Source organism: Oenanthe melanoleuca, chromosome 7, assembly GCF_029582105.1.
Source record: "Oenanthe melanoleuca isolate GR-GAL-2019-014 chromosome 7, OMel1.0, whole genome shotgun sequence".
In the NCBI taxonomy this organism is placed as follows: domain Eukaryota; kingdom Metazoa; phylum Chordata; class Aves; order Passeriformes; family Muscicapidae; genus Oenanthe; species Oenanthe melanoleuca.
In genome coordinates this window covers 35,712,374-35,739,078 of record NC_079341.1, presented here as the reverse complement: position 1 = coordinate 35,739,078, position 26,705 = coordinate 35,712,374, and the positions used below count along the sequence as shown (strand labels likewise).

Sequence of the window (26,705 nt, the reverse complement as noted above, 5' to 3'; positions counted from 1 at the left end):
GTGTCTGGAGGAGGCTGGGTGTGCTCAGAGGCTGCAGGTGTGGGTGAGCTCACCCTGGCATGTGCACATTCCTCATTGCTCATCCCAGTGGGAGGTGTGATGTGCCTGGAGGTGAAGCTCAGCTGTGGGAAGCAGGAAATCCAGGTCCTGCTTCCAAACCTTCCTCAGATTTCAGCTTCCAGCACACCCAGCTCCTGATTTAGCTTGTTTTCCTCCCTGCCCTGGAAATGGGAGGCCAGGAATTCCTTCCTAAATTCCTTCCCAAAATCCCAATACCCCAATATCCCATCTCTCCCTGCTCAGCTTCTGTTGAAGCAGAGAATAAAACATCTCTGTAACAATGGTAAAGACAACTATGTAATTTTTTCTTTTTTAAATACAATTATTAAATAACGTCTCCAGCCTCCCAGGGACAGGAGTTTTCCAGGCACGTTCAGATCCAATATTTGCCAGGAAAATAAACCCCCAGAGGGAGTTTTGTGTGAGCTGGACAGGCAGGGAATGTGCAGAGGGCACATTGGAATATAATCCCACCCAGACTGAGCAGGGTTGGGGCTGCCACAGAAGATCAGGAAGGTGAAACCTCCCCAAATTCCTGCTTTTCCTTAATTAAGCAACACCATCACAGAGATTTTCCCCTCCCAAACTCAGGACATTTTTGGAAAAATAGTGGATCCAAGCCCTGTCCAACCTGGCCTTGGAGGTTCCAGGGATCCAGGGGCAGCCACAGTTTCTCTGGGAATTCCAGCCCAGCCAGGAATTCCCAATATCCCAATATCCACCCCTGCCCCTGGCAGTGCAAACCATTCCCTGTGTCCTGTCCCTCCAAGTCTTTACCCAAATCCCCTCTCCAGAAATCCTCCCCACACCCAGGAGAGCAGACACAAAATGTCCCTGTGCTCCCAGCAGGTGTCCAGCAGTAACAATCATCTTCCAAAATGTCAAGGGGTGACCAAAATAAACCCTGTGTTTTCCCTGGAATGGGAAATGGCTGGGACCATTTGGGCTGTGGGAGCTCAACCATGGGGGGATGCTGCTGGTTTGGGTCCTGGTCTGGTTTGGATCCTGCTCCTGATTTGGATCAGTTCCTGGTTTGGATCCTGATTCTGTTTTGAATCCTGCCCCTGGTTTGGATCCTGGTCCTGGTTTGGGTCCTGGTCCTGATTTGGATTCTGCTCCTGATTTGGATCAGCTCCTGGTTTGGATCCTGCCCCTGGTTTGGATTCTGGTCTGGTTTGGATCGTGCTCCTGTTCTGGATCCTTGTTCTGATTTGGATTCTGCTCCTGGTTTGGGCTCTGGTCAGGAATTCCCAATATCCCAATATCCATCGCTGCCCTCTGGCAGTGGAGCCATTCCCTGTGTCCTGTCCCTCCATCCCTGTCCCCAGTCCCTCCCCATCTCTCCTTTAGTCCTGCCAGGGTCTCTGAGCTCTGCCCGGATCCTTCCCTCTCCCGGTGAGCATCCCCAGCTCGGTCCCAGCCCAGCTCGGCTCCATCCCGCCTCTCCGGGTGCTGCCCGCTCTCTCGGGGGGTTTTTCCATCCCAGCCCCGCCCCGGGGCCGCCCCCCGGCCCCGCCGCCCCCTCCCCAGCGCGCTCCGCCCCGGCGGCGGCTCCGGGAGAGAGAACCGGCCCGGGAGAACCGGACCGGCACCGGCACCGGCACCGGCATGGCCGCGGTGCGTGCGGGGCCGGGGGCGGCGGGGCCGGGGCTGGGGGGCTCTGACACCACCTTGATGCTTTTGTCCCCCCCGGGCAGGTGACGAGGGGCACCGCCACACGCCGCAGCCGCCTGAAGCGCTCGGACGGCAGCACCACCTCCACCAGCTTCATCCTGCGGCAGGTCAGCGGCTCGGGCACGGCCCGGGGGCTCGGGGGGCGGGGGGGCGGGACCCCCGGGCGGTGCCGCTGCCCGGGGACGCTCCGGGATGATCCAGGGATGCTCCGGAGGTGATCCGGGGTGATCCGGGATGCTCGGGGGATGCTCCCGGATGATCCAGTGATGTTTCGGGGATGCTCCGGGATGCTCCGGGATGATCCAGGATGCTGTGGGATGCTCTGGGACGATCCGGGGATGCTGTGGGGATGCTCCGGAGATGCCCCGGGGATGCTCCGAGCTGCGGGCGCCGCTGGAGTTGCGAGCACGGCGCGAGTTGGAGGCTGCGCTCGCAGCCGCCGGCCCCCGGGAGCGGCCCCGAATCGCGGCTCCTCAGCCGGATCAGCGGGGATTGTGCTCGCCTCGGGCTCTCCCGAGCCGCTGGGCTGTTCCCGGTTATCCCCTGTGGCAGCGGGACATGCGCTCGGCCGAGGGAATGGAAGCTGAGGTTTCGGTGATCTCCCGACTTCAGGATTTCTGGGGAAAAAACCGGTTTTAAATGTGTCAAGAGCATCGGCATGTCAGGTTGGGGCTGCTCAGAGCTGATCCCACAGCAGCCCGTGCTCTGCAGGAGCACTGGTAGCGTGGAACCTCCTGCCAACATCCCCCTTTTCCTTCCTGCTCCCCTTTCCCATCTCCTCTCCTGCCAGCTGTCCCTCTGAGGCATCACCCTCACCTCAGGAGCAGCAAACATCACCCACTGCATTCCCATGTGGAGCAGCATGTGCAGCGTTCCCCGGAGCACCAACCTGCATCCCGGATCCCTCAGTGGCTTCAGCAGGAATTTAAGGACGCTGAGGGAAAGCAGAACTGGGCCCTTGAGGGCTGCAGGGAAGCGTGTTGTGCTCGGGACAGGGAGCTTGGAATGACAGAGAAAGGGATTTAAATAAGCAGGCAAGTTTCATTTCTGGTGGCACGTCCTTGTCAGGCTCCATGTGAGAGGCTGGGAGGGATGCTCAGATCTGAGCTGCAGGAGGAGAGAGGAGCAGAGGCAGTTCTGGGTTATGCTGCAGGCTCCTGGCAGTGAGGAGCTGCTGCTGGCTGCTCAGCAGGGCTCTGCCTTCCCCAGGTGCATTTGTGCCACGTGGGAATTCAGAGAATTCCTTGGCATCACCTGGAGCACTCTGTGTCCACAGGAGCAGGACGTGACCTGGGATTTTGGAAGCCAGGCCTCTGTCTGTCTGTCTGTCTGTCTGGTTTTGGGGGACTCACTTCACTCCTGACCCCCTGAAGTGCTGCTTTACACATTGGATGGGCACTTCCAACTAAGAGGAGGAAAAGCAGGTGATGGGATGTTCTTCCTGTCCTTCACCCTCCCACAGGGCAGCTTTCCCCCCTGACAATCAGCTCTACAGGCAGAGGTGGAACACAAAGTCCCAGTAACACTGTGCTGCTTTAGGTCTGATTTAAAAACAAACAGGAATTCTGTCAGTGAGATTTGTAATCAGTGTCCCGAGGGAGTTTAAACCTTTTGTACATCTTGTGACATTAAAAACTGAGCACCAGCTTCTCACCCAAGCCCACAATACCTATGGAAAGCATATCCTTGGTTTCCTCCTGTGCCTGGAGAGATGCAGCTCCCTGGGATTTGAACTCATTACTCGACTTTTCATTATGTTGCATTTAACTTTTGGTTTCAATCCACTGCTCAATCTAATTTAGTAAGGGAATAACGTTTGGAGGAACTTTTGGATTTGCTTTTTTTTCTTTGTCCACACTCTGTGGTGGGAAGCAGAGAGGGTCTGTGGTGCTGTGTGTGTGTCCACAAGGACAGAGCTCCCAGCTCCAGCCTAAAAAAGCTGGGAAAGCTGGCAGTGTGGAAAGCTGGGGGAAATGGAGGGCACAGGTGGAGTCTGCACCCCCAGGACACACAGGGGTGTGCTGGTATCAGTGGGATGAGGTTTAAAAAGCCCCAAAGTGAGTGGGATCCCTGGAGTACTCCTGAGGCAGGAGATTCCCAGCCCGTGCATGGGGGGATCTGGGGGCACAGGCAGCACAGCTGGCACTGAAGGGGTCAAGTGTGGCCTCTGAGCAAGGGATGGCTGCACAAAACTGTTCCTCTGACGTGGCAGGTGCTGCTCAATTAGAGCCAAGAGCCCCCTGAAGGGACAGGAGTCAATTATAAGACACTAATTAGGGCAGCTGGAAACGTGTGCTCGTGATTCCACAGCAGAACTCCTGCTCCTGTGTTCTGGGGGTTTGGTGTTCCCAGCCCCTGCCACCTGTGCCTGCACAGGATTTGGGGCTCTCCCTTTGAATTCTGGCAGTAACAATTAATTCCCTGTGATTTCTAATGAGATTGATTTCACTGACAGAAGTTGTGACCTGTGCAGAACAAGAAGCAGCCAGAGGTTGTGTCAGAGCATCCATCACTTCTTGGGATGCTGGGGGGGAATTTCAGCTTTCCTTCCTCCTCCTCCTCCTCATTTTTCTTTTCCTCCTCCTTTTACTCATTCTCCTCCTCTCCAGGTGTCTCCCAGAGGAATATTTACACATTTTTGGAACACCTTCTTAGGCAGGGTCTCCCTTGGGAATGTTCTCCCTCACACCTCAGGGTCTGGAGCACCAGGAGCAGCTCAGGGAAATGGGAAAGGATGGAGAATTCCTGTGGGATTTGGGAAAAGGATGGAGAATTCCTGAGGGAAATGGGAAAGGATGGAGAATTCCTGAGGGAAATGGGAAGGGGCTGGAGAATTCCTGAGGGAAATGGGAAAGGATGGAGAATTCCTGTGGGATTTGGGAAAAGGGCTGGAGAATTCCTGAGGGAAATGGGAAGGGATGGAGAATTCCTGAGGGAAGTGGGAAAGGATGGAGAATTCCTGAGGGAAATGGGAAAGGGATGGAGAATTCCTGAGGGAAATGGGAAAGGATGGAGAATTCCTGAGGGAAATGGGAAGGGGCTGGAGAATTCCTGAGGGAAATGGGAAGGGATGGAGAATTCCTGAGGGAAATGGGAAGGGGCTCAGCTGGAGCAAAGGAGGATCCCGAGGGATCTTTTCCCTCTCTGGAATTCCCTGCCAGGAGAGCACAGCCGGGGGGATTTGGGATCTGGGAACAGGAACAGGGACAGGAGGAGAGGGAACAGCCCCAGGCTGGCCCATGGGAGGGCAGGGTGGAAATTTGGGGAAAATTCCTTCATGGAAAGGGTTTTCCAGCCCTGGCACAGCTGTAATAAAATCTCCTTGAAACATCCATGGGAATCTGTGGAAATCCTTCCCAGCTTGTGCCAGAGAATTCAAGTGAAGCCACTGAGTGTCCCTGAGCAGCCCAAGGACATTTAACTTCACACAAAACTATATTTAGATGTGCAGTTTATTTCTGGAAGTTTTTTTTTTTTTTTTTTTTCCTGCTTCTTTAGAGATAGTTGAGGTTAAAGCCAATTTTCTTTTCAGACTTAGTTACACCTGGTGCTGCATCTCTGGCAGCACTTGTGCTTCCTCTTTTTAAATATATTTTTTCCTGTGTAGTATTGAGGGGAAGAGAAGAGAAGAGAACAGAAGAGAAGAGCAGCATTTTCTGTTACCAGAGCAGCTCTCAGGCTCTCACAACACTTTAAAGGGTGAGGACATTGCCACAAAAGAATTCAGAATCTTTAAAAAGAGTTCTGTGGCCTTGTTTCCATCAGGCTCTGTTTGTCAGTGACCATTTCTTGATGAACTTTTCAATTCTTCCCAGAATTCTGCATTTTTTTGTCTCAAAATCCTTTTTCACAGAGCATCACCTGGGAAATCTGGTCTCTACTGGGAGTGATCCAGGCATTCCTCAAAATCCAGCACTGATTAAATGGATTAAAAACGTGTCTGCAGAGGAGCAGAGCAGAGGTTCAGCAATTTAGCAGGATGAGCTCAATCCTGCCATGAGTCATTAATTTCTAAAACACAGCTTACTGTCATGGAAAGTGATTATTCCTTAGGCTGGGCTCTTATTTTGCTCTGTGCAGCACTCAGGAGCTGTTTGAGCATTTGACAGGTGAATAAAAGGCAGCAGAGCAGCAGCCCTGGCATGGCTGTGCCCCATCCCTGCTGAAATCAGGCTGAGCTCAGCACTGGCACCTCTCAGGCTGATGCTGAAGGAACAGTGGATTTCGTTTGTAGAAGTCGAGATTGGACTTTGTAAATCCAAATATTTTGGTTGAATCAAGGAGGGTAATTAAGGCTTGGAGTGAGATGAATGTTCCCAGGGTGTCTTGCTTGGCTTTGCCTCAGGTTTGAGGTTTTCTCCTGCATTCAGCAGCACAGAGTGTACGAAAGCTTTACCAAAGCTCCTGGCAGCTTTGGGGGGAGCAGTGGTTTCTGCTGGTGTCACAGAATCAAGGGACCCTGGAATGGTTTGGGCTGCAAGGGACTGAAATCCCATCCCATCCCATCCCATCCCTTTATCCCATCCCATCCCTTTATCCCATCCCTTTATCCCATCCCTTTATCCCATCCCTTTATCCCATCCCTTTATCCCATCCCATCCCATCCCATCCCATCCCATCCCTTTATCCCATCCCTTTATCCCATCCCATCCCATCCCATCCCATCCCATCCCATCCCATCCCATCCCATCCCATCCCATCCCATCCCATCCCACTCTCCCATGCTGCTCCAAGCCTGGTCTGGGACAGGATCCTGCTGCTCCTGGTGTTGATTCCAGGGGATTTTTGAGGATGCTTTGCTCTCTGCAGGGCAGAGATGGGGCCACCCATGGCAGGAATTCCCTGGGGAGCTCCCATGGAATTGTCCCCTGGCACCAAGGGGCACAGCTGGTTTGGGGTGTGTGCAGGAGCTGGGTGAGGAAATTTGGGAAAATGAAGGCTGTGGAGTCCAACCCCTCTTCCCCAGAGCTCCCTGGGCAGCTCCAGGTGAGCCCAGGGGTTCCAGGACATCCAGGGGACATCTCTCCATCAGCTCCTCCTGTGGGGGAGGTCAGAGCAATGGGATGCACAGCACCTTTCCCAAAATTCCCTGGAAGGAAACAGAGACTTGGAGCTTGTCCTTCATGGAGCTGAGCCAGGGGAGGGTCAGGATGGAGATCAGGGAGGGTTTTTCCCCCAGAGGAAATGGGAACATTCCCAACAGCTCCAGGGAATGCCCAGGGTGGGAATTTGGGGTGTCTGTGCAGGATCCATGATCCTGTGGCTCCCTTCCCACTCAGGACATTCTCTGACTCCATGAACCTTCACAAGGTTAAAACAACAGTAAAAGGAAATGAAATGGAATTTATTTTTTCTTTTTAATTCTAAAGCAAAGAGTAGGAAATTTGGCTCCTGTCCTCAATCCTGTCATCACCAGGGCCAGCATCCTCCTGCACATTCCCTTTTTCCTGGGGAAAGCTGCATGCCTGGGAAGCTCAGCAGCTCCAGGAGGTTTAATTGAAGGTTTCTCCATGTTCTAATTGAATCCCCAATTAAGTTCTCACTCCCTGCTCTGTTAGGAAGCGATTCTGTGCCTGCTGTGTTTGCAAGCAAAAGAAAAATCCCCCAGCTGTTTGTTCTGGAGCAGTCCAGGGTGATGTCCAGGCTGGGAAGGTGCAGTTCCCACGGGATTGTTGTGGAGGTTGGAGCACAGCAGCAGCTCCTGGGGTTGTTGGAAATGCAGAATTAACAGGATCTGCTCCCTGGATTTGGTGCTGTGCAGGCAGCAAAGTCTGAGCTGGTGGAATTAACTAAAATAAAAGCTAAAATAAATCAGAAAAGAAACAAACTCAGCCATCCTCTGCCTGCTTCTACTCCTGAACTGAATTTATCCCCTTTGCCTTCTGACACTGACAGTGACAATGAAGAAATTACAGAGGTTAAAATATCTCAATTAACACATAAATCTGTTGTAAAACTGGTAATAGAGATAAGCTTGATGTTTCAAAAACTCTGCCTTTCATCAAACTGCTCAACAGCCTTTACAATTTTAGGACTAAAAGCAGCTGAATTAAGATTGAATTTATTGGAAAAAAGAAGTCCACCAAAGACATTGGATGTACAAAATGTTAATGTAAATGTTGCTGATGATAAAATGACTTTTCCTGTGTTTAAAGCAGTTCCTAATTCAGGACTTTTTGGAATTAATTATTATTTCAGCTCATAAAGGATGGGTTGAATGAATAAACCAAGATCCTGAAAGAATTGTTTTACCTGTTCAAAACTGAATAGGTACAATATCAAAATATAGGTTAAAAAATAGGTAAAATATCCAAATTGTATTTGAATAGGTGTCCTTGCCTTGCCAAAGCTGCTGTCCTGCTCTCCAGCAGATGTGCTGAGGCTTATGGTCTCCATGGCAACCAGGCTTGGCTTTGGGAATAAAGTCACCCAAGAAAAGTCAGATATTAATAGGGAGCTACGTGGGGATGGAGAAAAAATAGGATTTGGCTGCTCCTCACCCCAAATTTGGGGGATTTGGGAGTCATCTGTGTGCTGTGGGTGTTTGTTTACGTGTCTCTGTGCAGCATGACCTATAAAATTAATTCCCTTCAGTCGAGGCAATGCTGTGATTGGAGCAGCAGAATGGGAGCAGCGTGTGAATGGGGGATGTTGGAGAGGTGAGAATGAAAAAATACCTTCTCAGGCTTGGAAATATGGGGATTAGAGATAGAAATAATAGAAATATATAAATAGTAGAAATAGAAATAGAAATAACATAAATGTATAAAAATATACATATACATATACATTAAAAATAAAAATAAAAATAAAAATAAAAATAAAAATAAAAATAAAAATAAAAATAAAAATAAAAATATAAATATAAATATAAATATAAATATAAATATAAAGTAGGAATGCACAATACTCTTGATATCCCCCTTCAATATTTATTAGGCAAGAACGAAAAAAATACCTTTGCAAACGTGTAAATATATACATATAAAAGCATATAAATCTATAAAAAATAAAATGTATATATAGGGTATGAGTGCACTATTCTGTTGCTTTCCCTCTTCAATATTTAATAGATAAGAATTTAAAAATACCTTTATAAACATGTAAATATAAATATATGGGGATAAATATATATATATATCGGTATAAATATATATATGTATTTCTATGTATATGTATGTACATATATAGGGTAGGAGTACACGATGCTCTTGCTGTCCCCCTTCAATATTTAATAGCAAAGAATTTAAAAAATACATTTGCAAGCATGTAAATATATATATTTAAAAGGATGTAAAAGTAAATATAAATATATATATTTATATCTGTCTATCTATCTATCTATCTATCTATAGATATAGAGATAGAGATAGATATAAATAGATATATATAGATATATATAGATAGAGAGATATAGATATATAGACATAGATATAGATATAATTATAGATTATATAAAAATAGAAATAGAAATAGAAATAGAAATAGAAATAGAAATAGAAATAGAAATAGAAATAGAAATAGAAATAGATAAATATATATAAATAGATATAGATATATATAGATATATATAAATAGATATAGTTATATATAGATATATAGATATATATATAGATATAGATATAGATATAGATATAGATATAGATATAGATATAGATATAGATATATAGATATATAGATAGATATAAATATATATAAATAGATAGATATATTAGATGGATATAGATGATATAGATATAGATATAGATATAGATATAGATATAGATATAGATATAGATATAGATATAGATATAGATAGATAGATATAAATATATATAAATAGATATAGATATATAGATATAGATATATAGATAGATATAAATAGATATAAATAGATAGATATATATAGATGGATATAGATATAGATAGATATAGATATATAGATATAGATAGATATAGATATAGATATAGATATAGATATAGATGATATAGATAGATATAGATTAGATATAGCTATTAGATGTTTCTATGGACACAGCACACATCCCATGGGCTGTGGGGGAAGCAGAGATGGGGGTGCCTTGGGGCTCCACTCAGAAATGTTCTGTGCCTCTGAAAGGAAGCACAGAGACAGAAAGAGCTTTTTGTCCTGAACCCCTCAGGTTTTTGGGGACCCACAGAGCTGGGAGAAAAGAGCTCCTGAATTCCTTTCTGTTGGTTTCAGGGTTAGGGGGGAAAGCCTGATGTGAATAATCTTCCAGTTTGGCTTTAACAAATAATCAAGCACAGCTCTAGGAAAATAAAATCTAGAATTCTCAAACCACTTGCCATGTCAATAAGATCTGTTAAAAGGGGTTTTTTGGCTGACAGTCAAATAAATAATAAAAATAGAATAAAATATAATAAAAAAATTCCAGAATCCCAGACAGGAATTCCTTCCCAATATCCCAACTAAACATTTTGGTGATGACTGATGGATAACTTGACAGCTGAGACAATTTAGAAAGTGGCAACAAGAACGTGTCTTTCCTCTGTTATTTTCATTTTTGGCTGCTGGGAACGAGGTCTCCAGATAAAATGGGATTGGGAACAGCAAGGCCTTGCCTGCCTCCCCCTTTCCCTCAATAAAAATGGGAAATTTTCCTAAAGCACAAGGGGGGAGGTTGGAGACCCCCCTGGCTCCATTCTCTGCCCTGCTACAAACCCCATTTTGGGGGTTTTGGGACCTTTCACACTTTGCCCCTTCTGTGGGAGGTGCTGCTCCCTTGGGACTGCTGGGAATTTTGGATTCCTGTGGTCCCTGAGTGTCCCTGAGTGTCCCTCAGTGTCCCTGAGTGTCCTGAGTGTCCCTCAGTGTCCCTGAGTGTCCCTGAGTGTCTCTCAGTGTCCCTGAGTGTCCTGAGTGTCCCTCAGTGTCCCTGAGTGTCCCTCAGTGTCCCAGCCCTGTGGGTTTTGCTGTTTGCAGAGAGACCCAGGGCTGGCTTTTGGGAAAACACACCCAGGTAGTTTCACCCACCACATTCCCACTGGATAACAAACCCTCAGCATTCCCTTTCATCATGAGCATCACACTTTAGGGAAAACCTTTTGTCCCCAATAAGATTTAACATCCTAAAGGAAAAGCCCCTTGAGCCCTGGCAGTTTGCAGTGCTCAGGTCTGGCTGTGACATCTTTTCCTGCCAGGAATGAGCCATAACCTCCTCCTGCTTTTCCCTGGATCCTGTTTCTCCCATGATTTGTGCTTTAGGGTGGTTAATTCTCCAGGGTGGTGGCCTCAGTGCTTACCCAGGCACTCTTTTCCCAGCTTACATAATTCAGCATTTTCCCATTTATCCCTGAGGACAGCAGGAGCTGCCCCCCTGTCTCCACATCTCCCCTGCACTTAATGCAGTTTGATATAAAAATCAGAGATCCCCAGCCAGGCAAGGCAGTAAAATCATTCCAGGCTGGAATTTTGCAAAACCTTTTGAAAATGTTCCTTTGGAAATCAAGACAATCCTTTTATTGGGATAATGATTGGGATTTGCTGGGTGGCCTGAAGCAGCAGCAGACACCTGGATTTAAGCAGGAGAATCCCAACCATGTCCTGGAGGAAAATCCCAGTTCTGCTCCTCACTTGTGGCTCCAGCAACCTTGACAACTGTGTCCATTTCCAAAGGGAAATGTGGATTTTGTGAGGATTTCCCAGCCAAATTCCACTGGAGTTTGGATCTGCATTTTGCTTGCCCAGGTTCTTGTGGTGAGTTACATTCTCCACTTCTACCTCAGCAGCTTCTCCTGGGTCTGACCTTCCTGGGGACAACACTTGACATGGAAATGTTCACTCCCATTTTTGTGAAGTGTTTTTGGAGCCTTTTGTGCCAAATTCCCTCATTACTTCAAAGTTCTCAAGTGGAATTTTTGTACTGGGAGTTACTTGGGGTGATCTCTTCTGAGCAAGATTTTCTCTTCTGAACTGATTTTCCCATTAGGAGATGTTTCATAACCTGGTGAGGTTGTTGTTTTTTTTTTTTTCCTCCTCTCTTTTTTATTCATCAGAAAGGGATAAAAATGCCCTGAGCACTTGGCATTTTTAGGCCTTAATGACCAGTGGAGGTTAATGGCCCGAGATGATGAAACCTGCAGCCAGGCATTCATCTTCCCAGAGCCTGCTGGCAATTAGGGCTGGAAAATTCTCCTGCTGCTTTGGCTTGGAGCATCTTGGGCCAGCAGGAGCAGCTTCCCCTCCCTCCCCTGCTCCCCACACCTCAGGACTGGGGGAGAAAAGCTCCATCCTGTGGGATAATGAATGACTCTGCTCTGCTGTGGGTAGAGGAGATGTGTGGTTTGGGGCTGGCTGGGATTATCCTCACACTGCTGGGGCAATCCAGGAATTGCAAAGGGAACCCAAATGGAGGAGAAGGAGAGTGGGAGATGCACAGCAGGGATGAGCTGGGGTTAAAACACATCAGGGATGAGGAAGAGGAGAAGGCACAGCCATGGGGTGGGAAGGTCCTTGTGGAATGAGCCATGGAAGGGCTGAGGTTGGAAAAGACCTTCTGGATCATCAAGTCCAACATTTATCAGCTCCACCACCACGGTCACCCCTGACCTGTGTCCCCAGGTGCCACCTGCACACGTTTTCTGAGCCCCACACTGCCCTGGGAGCCCCTTCATGCTTCACCCCCCTTTCCATGAAAACTGATCCCAGTATTGAACCCAAACCTCCCCAGCACAGCTTGAGGCTGTTTCCCCTGCTGCAGCTCATGGCCCTGCTCCTCTTCCATCTCCTTTTCCATCTTCCTTCTCCTCCAAGGGCTCCCTGTGGCCTTGCCTTGGCTGTCTCCTTCTCACCAGAGCCTCTCACTCCATTCCTGAATCTCAGCAGCTGCCTCATTACCCACTTCTGTACCAGACAAAAAGAGTGGGAAGAGGGGAAATCCCAAATTTTTACTATAGTAACTAGTTAGATTCAGATAAGGACAGCATGTGGGAATTTTTTTTTGTTTGTTTGTTCCTGTTTTTTCCTGGGAATGTTGCTGCTGTCTTTTATTTCCCACTCTGTGTGTCACAGCAGAAGTGACAGTGTTGGGACACTCCCTCCCCAGTGTGTCACATCAGCCAAGTGATGGGATTGAGGGATTAAATAAAAGAGCTCCCCAAAACCTGACAAAAACCAGGGGCAGGGCAAAAAAGGAGAAGAAGGAGAAAAGGAAGGGGAAAAAGGCCAAGAAAGGAGAGGTGGAATCTGTCCCTGGTTTGTGTGCAAAGAGTCTGTGAGCACAGAATGTGGGCAGTGGCCCTAAAGAGTGGGTGACTCTTTCATAACTCATCTTCTGTCACTTCCTTCCCCCATTCTTAGGTGTTCTGCAAGGAAAATTTCCCCTTTTACTTTAGGGAGCAGTTGGATGTGTCCTAGCCACACTCACTGGTCCTGGAGCAGCTTCCTTTGTTTTCATCCCAGTTTTTTTTCCTTTCTCTTTTTTCCTTTTCTTTCTCTTTTCTTTGTGGTTTGGTCCTTCTCCTTCTCCTTCTCCTTCTCCTTCTCCTTCTCCTTCTCCTTCTCCTTCTCCTTCTCCTTCTCCTTCTCCTTCTCCTCTATTTCTTTTCCCTTTTCCTTTATTTCCTGGACTGTCCCAGGGCTGGGAAATGTTTATGGATTTATTTCATGCACTCAAGGATTCTTCTCCTCCATCCACAAGTGGGGGAGCAGCTCACATCCCTCTAAATCTCTTGATGTTTTAAACTTCATAATCATGGTCCTCTCTGTGTTCATTGCTGATTTAGGAGTTTTTTGTGGGTTTCTGTGATAAATAACTGAGAATTCCCCCACAGCCTCCCACCTTCCCCAGCTCCTGGCACCCCAAGCCAAACTCCCAAGTTCTTTCACCTGCAAACCTTTCCCCTTCCTTTTCCACCTGTGATTTCTGTGGGTAAATGAGAGCACTCCCAGGCAGGAAATGCAGGAGCTGGGGAATGGCAACCCAGTGTAATTTATGCAGGAGCAGTGTGGGGGAAATCTCAGCCCACTCCTGTTCCACATAAATTATGGATGTACCTCCTTGGAAATAGCTGCAGAGGGGGTTCAGGGTTTTTTTGGCTAATGAATCATGAATTCCTACAGTACCTACATTGACTCAAATGTCTCCTTTTGGCCCCACCTTGCTTTTTACATCATCTCTAAACTTTGGCTGAACTCACAGCTCTGGGTGTTGCTTTATTTTCCTCACAACAGACCCGTTAAAGACCCTAAAAAATTTATTCCCCATGGGAGAGTTTCCATCTTAGGCTTAAGAGATCCCTCAGCTGGTTTTGAAGGATCTGTGTGAATAAATAAATGAGTGTTTAGGAAGGTGCAATCTGCTCTTGTGTTCATATTTCCATGGGTTTAGAACCTTTGGAGCTGTGGCCTTAAAGCCAAAGCCCTGGGCAACAAAAACTTGGAATTGAGTAGGAAAAGAAAGGAATTGGAAAATGTTCCTGAAGGAAGTGAAGGATGCTGCTGCTCAATCTTGAATTTGGGGGTGTAAAACCCAAATATACAAAATAACAACAAAAAAACTTGGAATTGAGTAGGGAAAGAAAGGAATTGGGAGATGTTCCTGAAGGAAGTGAAGGATGCTGCTGCCCAATCTTGAATTTGAGGGTGTAAACCCCCAAATACACAAAATAACAACACAAAAACTTGGGAATAGAGTAGGAAAAGAAAGGAATTGGAAAATGTTCCTGAAGGAAGTGAAGGATGCTGCTGCCCAATCTTGAATTTGAGGGTGTAAACCCCCAAATACACAAAATAACAACACAAAAACTTGGAATTGAGTAGGAAAAGAAAGGAATTGGAAAATGTTCCTGAAGGAAGTGAAGGATGCTGCTGCCCAATCTTGAATTTGAGGGTGTAAACCCCCAAATACACAAAATAACAACACAAAAACTTGGGAGTAGAGTAGGAAAAGAAAGGAATTGGAAAATGTTCCTGAAGGAAGTGAAGGATGCTGCTGCCCAATCTTGAATTTGGGGGTGTAAACCCCCAAATATACAAAATAACAACACAAAAACTTGGAATTGAGTAGGGAAAGAAAGGAATTGGGAGATGTTCCTGAAGGAAGTGAAGGATGCTGCTGCCCAGCAGGTATTTGGGGGTGTAACATGTAGATATAAAATGGATAATTCTGCAGGCTGAGGGGGATTTGGAGGAATGCCACAGGAATTAGCCATGAGGAATATCCAGGCTGGGATCTGAGCTCCTGCACTGCATCGAGGAGCAGCTTGGGAAGGGCTTTGGGGAGGGTGTGGAAGGTGAAGAGAGGTTGTGTGGAACAGGAGGGGAAGGAACAGCTTTGGACCTAAAATCAGGCAGCTCCAAGGATACAGAACGTTATGGGAAGGAGGAGTGGAAGTGTGATTTTCATGGTAATAAAGGAGCGTGGGCACCTCGGGAGAGGGGTGGAATGAGGAGATGCAGGGGGGAGAGGAGGGGGTGGAATCATGGAAATCAAACCCAGCCCTGGAAAACCATTTGGGTTTTGCCCATGGATGCAGAATTTCAAGCTGCTAAAGAGAGACACCAGGAATGTTTTATTGTCTTGTGTGAGGAGCCTGCCTGGGCTATATTTAACTGATCTCATGTGTGCTGTCATGAGGAATCTGTGCAGTTCCCCCGTTCTGTGGCATTTTTGAAGCACAATTATTTATGTTCTGCTGGAAGGTGTCACTGCCCGTGGCAGGGGTGGAACAGGATGAGCTTCAAGGTCCTTTCCAACCCCAAAGCAGGGATTGTGACTCAGTGCCACATGCAGCTCAGTGTTTGGCAAGTTTCAGAGGACTTCAGTTCAGGCCCTGGCCATATGTTAATGTAAAATTTGCTAATGAGCAGCTAAGGAGAGGGGAGGATGCTCTGCAGGAATTTACAGCAGCAGTTCCCTGGGGTTGGGGAATTTCAGCTGCCTTGCAGAGGGGGAACTTTGCTCTCCACAGCAGTTCCAAGCTGTGCCTTTCTCCCATTCAGGTTTATTATTAGAACCCCTCCTTGGTACAATGTATTTTCATAAAATCCCTGTTTTTTTGGTTTTTTTTTTTTTTTTTCCTATTCAGTTCTATTCTTAGAACACTTTTCTTGGTAGGGGATATTTTAATACAACCCCAAATCAAATGCACTGTGCTGATGGTTTCTGGCTCCCCAGTGTCCCTGTGCCTCTGAACTGGTCCTGCTGTGTCCACCCACGTGTTACTGGTTTGGAGGGGGTCAAACCCTTTGTTCCTAGAAAAGCCCTTTTTGGGTTGTCCTAAAAGGCAACATTTTGGGGTGGGATGAGCTTGAACTATTCCTATGGAAACAAAATACTGTGCAGACTGAAGGCCCCCAAATTTCAGAGCATTATTGGGAATGTGTGACCATCTGCAGGGAGGAGTGTGCTCATCACAGATGCTCCACTCCTGACACAGCAGATCCCAAGGGATCCAAGGGATCTGCATTCCTGACTTGCTTTGAGCTTGAGGGGGTTAAGCTGGGCTTAGAGGGTGCCCTGAGCATCTGTGGTCATCCCAGAATGGTTTGGGTTGGAAGGGTTAAATCCCATCCCAATCCAGCCCTGCCATGGCAGAGACACCTCCCACCATCCCAGGTTATTCCAACCTGGCCTTGGAGGTTCCAGAGATCCAGGGGCAGCCACAGCTGCTCTGGGAATTCCAGCCCAGCCAGGAATTCCCAATATCCCAATATCCCAATATCCCAATATCCCTCCCTGCCTCTGGCAGTGCAAACCATTCCCTGTGTCCTGTCCCTCCAAGTCTTTACCCAAATCCCCTCTCCAGAAATCCTCCCCACACCCAGGAGAGCAGACACAAAATGTCCCTGTGCTCCCAGCAGGTGTCCAGCAGTAACAATCATCTTCCAAAATGTCAAGGGGTGGCCAAAATAAACCCTGTGTTTTCCCTGGAATGGGAAATGGCTGGGACCATTTGGGCTGTGGGAGCTCAACCATGGGGGGGGATGCTGCTGGTTTGGGTCCTGGTCTGGTTTGGGTCCTGCTCCTGGTTTGGGTCCTGGTCCTGATTTGGATCAGTTCCTGGTTTGGGTCCTGGTCCTGGTTTGGATCCTGATTTGGATCCTGGTTCTGATTTGGATCCTGGTTCTGATTCAGATCCTGCCCCTGGTTTGGATCCTGCTCCTGATTTAGATCCTGGTTCTGGTTTGGATCCTGGTCTTGGTTTGGATCAGCCCCTGATTTGGATCCTGCTTCTGGTTTGGATCCTGATCCTGGTTTGGATCCTGGTTCTGATTCAGATCCTGCCCCTGGTTTGGATTCTGCTCCTGGTCTGGATCCTGCCCAACTCTCCCATGTTGCATTCCCTCTCAGGCACTCAGATTTAATTCAGGTCTCAAGAACAGACTCTCAGCTGTGTCTAAACCATCAGACTCTGCTCAGGCTCCAGCAGTGCTGGGTTTGGTTCTTGTTGCTGTTTTTTCTCTGGTGGGGCCCCAGGGGCTGGCCTGGCTCCTGTGAGCAGCAGATTGCTGCACTTTGTTTCTGTTGGTGCTCTCTTGCTTTTTTTGTGAGTCCTTCCACCCTCATGCCATCAATTGAGGCATTTTGTAAAAACAGACAACGCTGGATTTAAAGGGAATGAAATATTTCTGATCCTAGAAAAAACAGGAAGAGTGTTCATAAGAATTTCAGACACAGAAAGTCACTAATTACCTTCCAAAAGCCCCTTTTCACAAGATTCTTTTTTAATCCTTATTTTTCCTTCAGGCAGGGCCAACCTGGCAAATCCTGGTTGTTTGGCACAAAAAATCCAGTTTTTGAGAGGCATTTGTGGGAGTCTGCTCTTAGTTCTTGTGCAGTGTTAGGATGAAGATCTCTTGATTTACTAAAAGGCATTTCTTGGCTATCAAATACACAATTCCCATTTCTGTACGAGCTCAGTTCCACAGGAAAATCCTTTTCCAAGAGAATTACAGGCAGGAAAGTAATTAAAAATAAAAATTCCATGCAGCAATTAAAAATAAATTTTATTCTTAATAAAAATATGTGCATACAGAGTTAGGTGGCAGCACGAGCCGAGTTTCTGGGATGAAATTCTGCAGTTCTGGTCCAAGCCACAGGATGGGGATGTTGGAACATCTGAATGTTCAGCATCGAGCCCTCACGACTTTAAATCTTTTTCATAATTTAAATGTGGGGTTTTTATTTTATTTTTATATGTCTTATAGTTTTAAAATTTTTGTATTTTTATAATTATTATTTTTAATATTTTAATTTTTTTATTGTTTATTGTTTTTATATTTTTATGGCTTTATGTTTTTTATATTTTATAGTTTTATCTTTTTCTATTTTACATTTTTCAAAGTCCTGGGCACAGAGCTCGGCTCAGGTACAAACACCACAATCACAAATATCCCAATACCCCAATATCCCAAAATCCATTATCCCATTATCCCAGTATTGGGATATTGGGATATTGGGATATTGGGTATTGGGATATTGGGATATTGGGATATTGGGATATTGAGTATTGGGATATTGGGATGTTGGGATAATGGGATATTGGGATATTGGGATATTGGATATTGGGTTATTGGGATAATGAGTACTGGGATATTGGGATATTGGTTATTGGGATATTGGGGTATTGGGATATTGGGATATTGGGATATTGGGATATTGGCATATTGGGATAATGGATATTGGGATATTGGGAATTGGGTATTGGGATACTGGCATATTGGGATATTGGGAAGGAATTCCTGGCTGGGAGGGTGGAGAGGCCCTGGAATTAATTAATTCCTCATTAATTTCTCTCATCTCCTCACAGAGCTGTTGGTTTTTGATAAAGTTGTATAAAAATATTTTTTCCTGAGAGTAGAGGATGGGAATTCCAGCACTTTTTTTATTTTTTTCCAGGAAGGAAATTCCATTTGTTAGCTCACCAATAAATATAAATCCCCAGTGGGTGCATGGTGGCACTGCTGAGATTTGGGGTGATGGAAATTAAAAATTGGGGGCTTTTGACTGTAAGATCTTGGATTTTCTTCCAGATTAAACATTAAAAAAAGAACTGGGAAAGGCAGATGGATTTGCCAATGGAGATTACTTTCCATGTCCACATATCTACTCCATAATATTATATTTTATCCTTACATTTTTATATTATATTTTATACTATTTATATAATATATGTATATAATTATATAAATACATACATTATAATAATATTGTATTTTATCCTTACATTTTTAAATTCTATTCTATTTTATACTATATATATAATATATATATATAATTATATAAATACATACATTATAATAGTATTATATTTTATCCTTACTTTTTTTGTTCTATTCTATTTTATATTATTTATCTTTATATATTCCATTGTTTTTTAAAATCCAACTTTGCTTGGAAACTTGGAAACCAGCAGAGGCAAAAGTTTCCCAAGGTCTTCTCAATTATGATTTTATAGATTAATAATTAAACACAAAAAAAAATTAATTTATGATTTCCAAGCAGCCTAAATCTCCTGGGAATGGGGGCAGGGCTGTCTGCTCTCCTCATCCTGGACTGGTGGAACTGGGAATGCTGGGGGGAATCTCAGGTTTGTCTTCTCACAGCCCTAAAAATGTTCTGCTGATGTCAAATCTCTGCTCTTTCTCCCCCACCACGTTGTGAAGGGGGAAAATCTGGGAAAAGCTCTAAAGATGGAATAATTGTGAGTCATGGAGACACTAATAAAAACTCCCACACGCTGGCAGTGCTCAGGTTTGGTTATCCTAAATAATCATAATTGCTGAAATTCGTCATATTTGGTGATTTTTGGGGGTTTGTTCACTAAATCAGGAGCTTCAGAGAGAAATAGTAAGAGAAGATTTATTTAGTCACTTTACCCAAAATTGTGCAGCAATTATGACAAAACAAATTTATTCTGGGTTCTGCTGATTGCCATGGAAACCCACATGGAAAATATCAGCCCAAGGGCACTTAGCATGAGAAATCCAGGGGTTCAGCCCTGATGAGCTGCTTCATGCTCGAGATTTTGGGGAAAAAAATCCTTAAAATGGAGACATTTCCCTGGAAACTGCAGTGGGAATGCTGCTGGGAAAGGGAGAAGGTGCTGTGGCTGGGAGCATCTCTGCTGGGATGTCCAACGAGCTGAGCACCAGAATCCTGATTTTCCCAGCTGCCATTGGTGAGGGAGGAGAAGTGGCCGTGGCAGAATTCCCAGGTGGAAGGACAGGTTGTTTTGGGGGTTTCCTGAAGGCAGAGCCATCAGTGCTGTGCTGGAGCTCCAGTTTGGGGCTCTGGGATTAACTGGGATGGAAGGATCTGGTGCAGGTGGGATCTGGGAGGGTGTGGTGACTCCAGGAATTTAGGAATTGATTTAGGAATTATTGAGGAATCATTAGGGTTGGAAAAGTTCTCTGAGATCTTTGAGTCCAACTATTCCCAGCACTGTCCCTGTCCCCAGGGTTTTATATCCCTGCAGGGACGGATGGAGACTCCACCTGAGCAGCTTTTCCATGAAGGAATTGTCCCCAAATCCACCCTGCCCTGCCCTGGGGCTGTTCCCTCTCCTCCTGTCCCTGTTCCTGTTCCCAGATCCCAAATCCCCCCGGCTGTGCCCTCCTGGCAGGGAATTCCAGAGAGGGAAAAGATCCCTCGGGATCCTCCTTTGCTCCAGCCTGAGCCCCTTCCCATTTCCCTCAGGAATTCTCCATCCCTTCCCATTTCCCTCAGGAATTCTCCATCCTTTCCCATTTCCCGCAGGAATTCTCCATCCTTTCCATTTCCCTCAGGAATTCTCCATCCTTTCCCATTTCCCTCAGGAATTCTCCGTCCCTTCCCATTTCCCTCAGGGATTCTCCATCCCTTCCCATTTCCCTCAGGGATTCTCCAGCCCTTCCAAACTCTGTTCCCTTTTCTCAGGAGTAAAAGCCACTTTCTCCCTGTGTATATTCATTTTTAAGTGTTTTGTAGCTATGGTTTTATTGGAATGGAAGAGAATTTTGTTTTCCCCAATTGTGCTGGAGAAGCTTCCCAGTTAAAGCAGGGATTGACTGATTTCTGATGTTCCTCTGTCTCCAGAAATGGAAGTGTTGAGGAAAGCACTCAGTGCTCCCCTCGTGCTAAAGCTGAAAGGTTTTTCTCATCCTGGGCAGGGTTTGCACATCACTGGTGTATAAATATGAGCTTTGTGCTCTGAGTCATTCTGAGCTGCAGAGGAAGGCAGTCCTTGTTACAAACTCTTGAACAACTTTCCAGCCAACTGCAGAATATTAAAAGCATTAAAATATTAAATTAAAAATTAAATTAAAAATTAAAAAAGCATAAAAATATTAAAATATTAAAGTTTGCTCAGGCCAGTTAATAAAGCTGCAGTTCCATCTTTGAACAATACTTGGAATAGCTTAGAATAATGGATAAAGCTTCATTATTAACCTTAGAGATTTCTATTTTGCTGAACATATTTTCCTGAGCCTGTCCCTACCCAGCTCCCAGCCCTGCTGTTTCTTGTCCTTGCATTTCAGCATTCTTGCATTTCTCCAGCCTGAGATTTGCTTTCTGTGAGTTCTGTACCTTTTCTATTTCCCACAGCAGGGACCACAGGACTGGTTCCCCACCCTGTGTGGTGCCATTTCCTCCTCCTGGCAGTTTATTTGTGTTTATTTGGTGCTGTGCAAGGGCAGAAGCAAGTTTGGCAATTCTGTGCTCTCACCCAGACCACAGCTTGTCATTTTTTGGGTTCATTTTTTGGGTTACTGGCCCAAATCCAGCCTGGGCTCCCCAGCCTGTTTGTCCTACCCACATTCAGGAGTGCTGGAAATCAGAGCCCAGGTCTCCAGAGCTGCTAATTAATGCACCTCCACTAATTGGCACTTCTTACAGGTGCTGGACTTCAACCAGCTCATCTGAAATAAGAAAATGACACTTTGTGTGGAGCATTCCTGGGCCACAAATGGCCATAAAGTGCTTATTCCATTCATAAAATGTATTTTGGGGATTCATGAATTGATTGGAAATTGCTGTAAATTACCTGTGAGGAGGATTCTGGACTCAGACATTACTTTTGGGTTATTTGCTGGGGGTTTTTTGTGAGTCTTGCAACACAACAGTTCTGTCTGGGAAATCTCCTTAAATTCCTAAAGCTGAAGTTTAATCTGCACTGTGGATGTTGGGAAGGAATTTTGGAGCTGTCAGTGCTCAGCAGGGAGAGGAGGAATTGTCTGCAGCAGAAGGAACATTCCCATTGCCCCTTCATTTAAGATAAAGGCTGGTTTCAATCAGAGACATTTGGGATTTTAAGGAAATGTTTTCCTGATGTATCAGCCCTGTCAGGCTTCACCTCTAGAGCTGGATATTCCCAGTTCTGAGCAAAATTCAGCTGTTGTTTGTCACCTCTGCCCTTCCCACCCCCAGGGTTTAGGTGGGCTCTGAGAAGATAATAATAAATAAAGAATAAACCCAAATTATCTGCACAAGGAGGGATTCAGGGCTCTCCAATTCTGTGGGGAGAGCAGGGTGAGTGTGAGAGCAGGAAAGAGTCAGGGACAAAAGATCTGTGAAATCCTCCATGCCTGATTCCTGCTGCCATGGAAAGTATTGGAGAAATGTCATAAAAGCTCTTATATTTTTATTTTTTCCCCATGACTCAGTCTGTGAGCTGCTGTGCTGAGCTGGGGTTAGATCCCCTGGCTCTGGGGTCGCTGCACTTCTGATTTTAGAGCACTTGGCCCCTCCACACCTTCCCATTGCCAGGATCAGGGCTATGGGTGGATTTGTCACAGTGGATTTTCCCAACTTCTCATTCTTGTAGCTCATTCCACGTGTGGCTGTGGAATTTCTGTCACTCTGCAAGTTTGCTGTGTGTGGTCCTTATAACACAAAAAAAAAAAAAAAAAAAAAAAAAAAAAAATCACCTTTTCACCATTTTTAACTTATTAGCTAAAAATACTACTACTGACTATAAAATGAATAAAAATGAATAAACATCTAAATCCAAACACAAAATTCCATCTCTCATACCTTTAATCCCAACCCTAACACAAAAAACTAAAATAATTAAAGGCAATAGGATGGGATGGGGTCCCTCCCCTGTCACCTGTGACACACAAAATCTGACAGCAGAACCAAAGGCTCCAAGAAATTCAGTTTGAAGCAAGAGCAGTGCAAGACAGGAAATTTTTGTGTGTTCCTGACTCTGCCAGGAGCCTGGAGCCAGTTCCCATCCTGGCTGAGAGCAGCCACAGTGGGACATGGGTGGGGACAAAGGGACACTGCAGGTGCCTGGCTGGGTTTCCATTTGTTGGGAATTTCAGTGATTTTCCTTGCATCCATTGATGCAGCTCCCAGGAGAATTTGAACAGTAAAATCAAATTATGGCTTTTTTTTTTCCCCTCCAAAATTCCCTCCATGTCCAGCCAATTTTCCTTCACTCACGAGCAACAGAAATTATTTCAGATTATCCCATTCCCAGCTGGGTTTGGAAAGTCATCCTAAACCCACAGGTGTCCAAAAGGCAAATTTTGGAGAAAAATTGGAGAAAACACCCAGGAAAGCTCCACCTGCAGCTCTCTCTTCTTCCTACCCTGATATTTTCATCCTGCTGAACCAAGAGGTGGCAGCAATATTCCCTCCTAAGACATTTGATGTGTTTCACATTAATATCATGTTTAATTGCAATAATGAGTTGTTTTCTTTCTAGCCTGAACTGGAACATCACTGCATCTGAAAATTCTACGTTTCTGGTCCAGCCCAAAAAATTTGGGTTTCCTTTGGCTGCACAGGGTATTGCCAAACTCCAGAATTCTGTGCAGTGTTGTGGTTATTCTGCCCATCACAGAAGAGATTTTTGGAGAATAAAATACAGTGGAAAACACATAATAAATAATTTTTTTTTTTAAAAAGTCAACTTTAGGTCCCTTCCTAAACCTGCTCCTGCCAAGTCTGAAGGTAAAGCTTTACCTTTATCCCTAAATTTTGCTAAGCACAACATGCAGGTGCAATATTCCAATCCATGTCCAAGCTTTTTTTAAGGATGAGCTTTTTAAGGATGAGCTAAGTTCATAATTTTAACAGAGCTTTTTCTCCATTTTGGGATAAATACATCCTTGTATGAATTTTGAGTTCTATCACCTTTTAATTCTGTGCTCCCTCATCTGGACTCTGAATTAAATGCTGAGAACATGAGGTTCTGATCTGCTCCTCCATTGCTCACCATGATTATAGGCAGGGATGGCAGAGCTGCCCTTAGTTATTATTCTCCACACTCCCAATTAGAATATTCTGTTTGCTGCTTGTGACTCTGTCAGGCTGAGCTGCTCAGGCTGAATTTTTCCATTTTTTGAACCCCAATTCTCACTTGAAAAACAATGGAAATAAAAGTCCCCCAACTTTTTTGGGGGCCACAGAAAATATTAGACACTGAATATTGATGCTTTCCTATTTATTCCTAATTTTTGCAGTTTTAGATCCAGGACAGAACTTTCAGCTGTTTATTTAGAGTTTGGGGGTTTTTAAGTAATCTCTGTAGGGGTGTTGTAAAAGACTGGAATAAACTCATTATTCTGTTTTTTTTTTTTAATGCAGGATTTGAGAGATTTAGGGAAATGCAGGTCTGGACCTGCACAGAGGAGTCAGAGGGAAAAATAGCATTTTATAAGTGTTCAGAGCATCAGAAATTACCTGATTTAATCAAGTTTCTGGGGCTTGGAGCTGGTCTGTAAAAGATGTCCATGCCCATGGACATGGGTGAGATGGATTTAAGGTGCCTTCCCACCCAAACCATTCTGGGATTCTGGATTTTGGGATTCTATGAACTACATGTGGCTTTTCAGATCTGTGGCACAAGGATGGGCTCTGCTGCTGCAGGGAGTTTTGGAATGATATCTGGAATAATATCTGGAATAATATCTGGAATAATACTTGGAATGATACTTGGAATGATATCTGGAATAATATCTGGAATGATATCTGGAATGATGTTTGGAATTATATTTGGAATGATGTTTGGAATGATATCTGGAATGATATCTGGAATAATATCTGGAATGATATCTGGAATAACATCTGGAATGATATCTGGAATGATATTTGGAATGATATCTGGAATAACATCTGGAATAATATATGGAATGATATCTGGAATGATATTTGGAATGATGTTTGGAATGATGTTTGGGAGGATATTTGGAATGATATTTTTCTCCTTTGTAAGGCAAAGGCAGAAGGAGTTTTCAGTCCTTTCTGGGGTTGAAAAACATCAGAAATAGGGAATGAACCTCTCCAATTAAAAACATCAGAAATACAGAAATAGGGAATGGACCTCTCCAATATAAAACCATCAGAAATACAGAAATAGGGAATGGACCTCTCCAGTGGAGAAATATCAGAAATAGAGAAAGGGAATGAACTTCTCCAATTAAAAAAAAATCAGAAATACAGAAATAGGGAATGAACCTCTCCAGTGGAGAAATATCAGAAATAGAGAAAGGGAATGAACCTCGCCAATAAAAAAGCATCAGAAATACACAAATAGGGAATGAACTTCTCCAATTAAAAAAAAAAAACCAAAAAAAACAAACAAACAAACAAACAAAAAGAAATCCCAAAAAACAAAAAACAAACAAACAAAAAAAAGCAAACCCACAAAAACAAACAAACAAAACAAAAAAAAAAAGGAAGATGAGGACTCATCATTTTCAGGATTTTTCCACAGACTGTGTGCTCTGCTCCTGGATGGTGAGAACACACAGAGTCACCATTTCCTCAGGTACAGGAGAGCTCTCCCAGAGACCCAGGAACACAACTCACTCACATATGCAGAGCCAAAGCCAGGAATATTTGTTCTTCTCAGCTCTGGCTAAATATTTCAGGAAATCAGGTTGGGACAAGTGGTTCCTCCTTCATTGATCTGTTGTTTCTGGATCAGTTTCTCCACTTGGACAAGAACCATGGAAATCTACTGCAGGGAAATGAGGAGTTTCCTGTCATCCCCTGCCAGGAAATTCCAGGTGCTGTGTGCCAATGGATTATCCTGATCCAATCCTGACTGGATTATAAAGCAGAGGGAAATCAGGAGCATCCCTGTAAAATCCCCAGGGGAAGCAGCAACCTGGAGATGAGGTTGAGCTGTGTCTGCCCAGTATTTATTTTTATTTATTTATTTATTTATTCTTTTAACCTCTTAACAAGAACAGTAAATTCTTCTTAGCACTGGGATTTCCAAGCTCTGTGTCTGACTCTTTTCAAAGACACCCTTTGCCCTGCTCCTTGAACCTAAAACCAAAATAAAAGGTGTAGGTTTGCTACTTTAGCTAAAGAACAAGAAAATCTCCACCAGACCCTGTGTTTTACAGAAGCTGGGATTTCATTTTCAGTTTGCAGGGTTGTCTTTTTGCTCACTCAAGGCTTTGTTTTCTCTCAACAACTATTACATGATAATCCTAATTTCTCCAAAGTGCATTTCCAGCAACCTTTTCGTGAGTGTTCACTGATAAAACTGCAAATATTTAAATGCACCTGGGAAATTACCACCAACCAGGAGTTTCTGGGCTGTTGGTCTGTTCTGGGACTGGAAAATCTTTCAGTTCACTTCTCTGGAGAGGCTGGATCTTCAATAATGGCATTCCCAGCACATTCTCCAGCATCTTTGCTGTTCCCATCCCAGGGGATGACTGCAGCCAGTTCTGCTGTTCCAGTGTTGATGTTCCAGTATTGATGGGGTTTCCAGGATGCCCTGGTGCCTTTCCCTGCTTGGGTAAAAGAGCAGCAGCTTCCCAGAAAGTTTGTAATTGGCTTTTAGAGTGTGTTTCCCATCATTCCAGCAGGCTGAAGTGGCACAAACTCAGCATCAGCACTTGTGGCAGCTAAGGAGATTGATTAACATCCATAAGGAAAGCAGAGGAGCTCCAGATAAGGAATAAAACAAGTGCTTAATCCTTTGGCCCTGATGGTTTTTGGCACAGCAGATAAAAAATGTGGATCTTCCCTGAAAACAGAACCCCCAGCAAGGAAATC

At 44.8% G+C, this 26,705-nt stretch overlaps 1 protein-coding gene across 3 annotated transcripts in view; it reads left to right on the top strand.

Annotated features, from left to right (window-relative positions):
* The first annotated feature begins 1,604 nt into the window (after positions 1-1,604).
* Positions 1,605-26,705, top strand: part of CACNB4 (calcium voltage-gated channel auxiliary subunit beta 4) — a 75,047-nt gene continuing 49,946 nt past the window's right edge. For all 3 annotated transcript variants that reach the window (XR_008840908.1, XM_056495845.1, XM_056495847.1), the window contains exons 1-2: positions 1,605-1,677; positions 1,758-1,841. Coding sequence is in view for 2 of the 3 variants with exons in the window: in XM_056495845.1 (XP_056351820.1) it covers positions 1,669-1,677; positions 1,758-1,841 (93 nt within the window). In the remaining variant the exon portion in view is untranslated. The remainder of the gene's footprint in view (positions 1,678-1,757; positions 1,842-26,705) is intronic.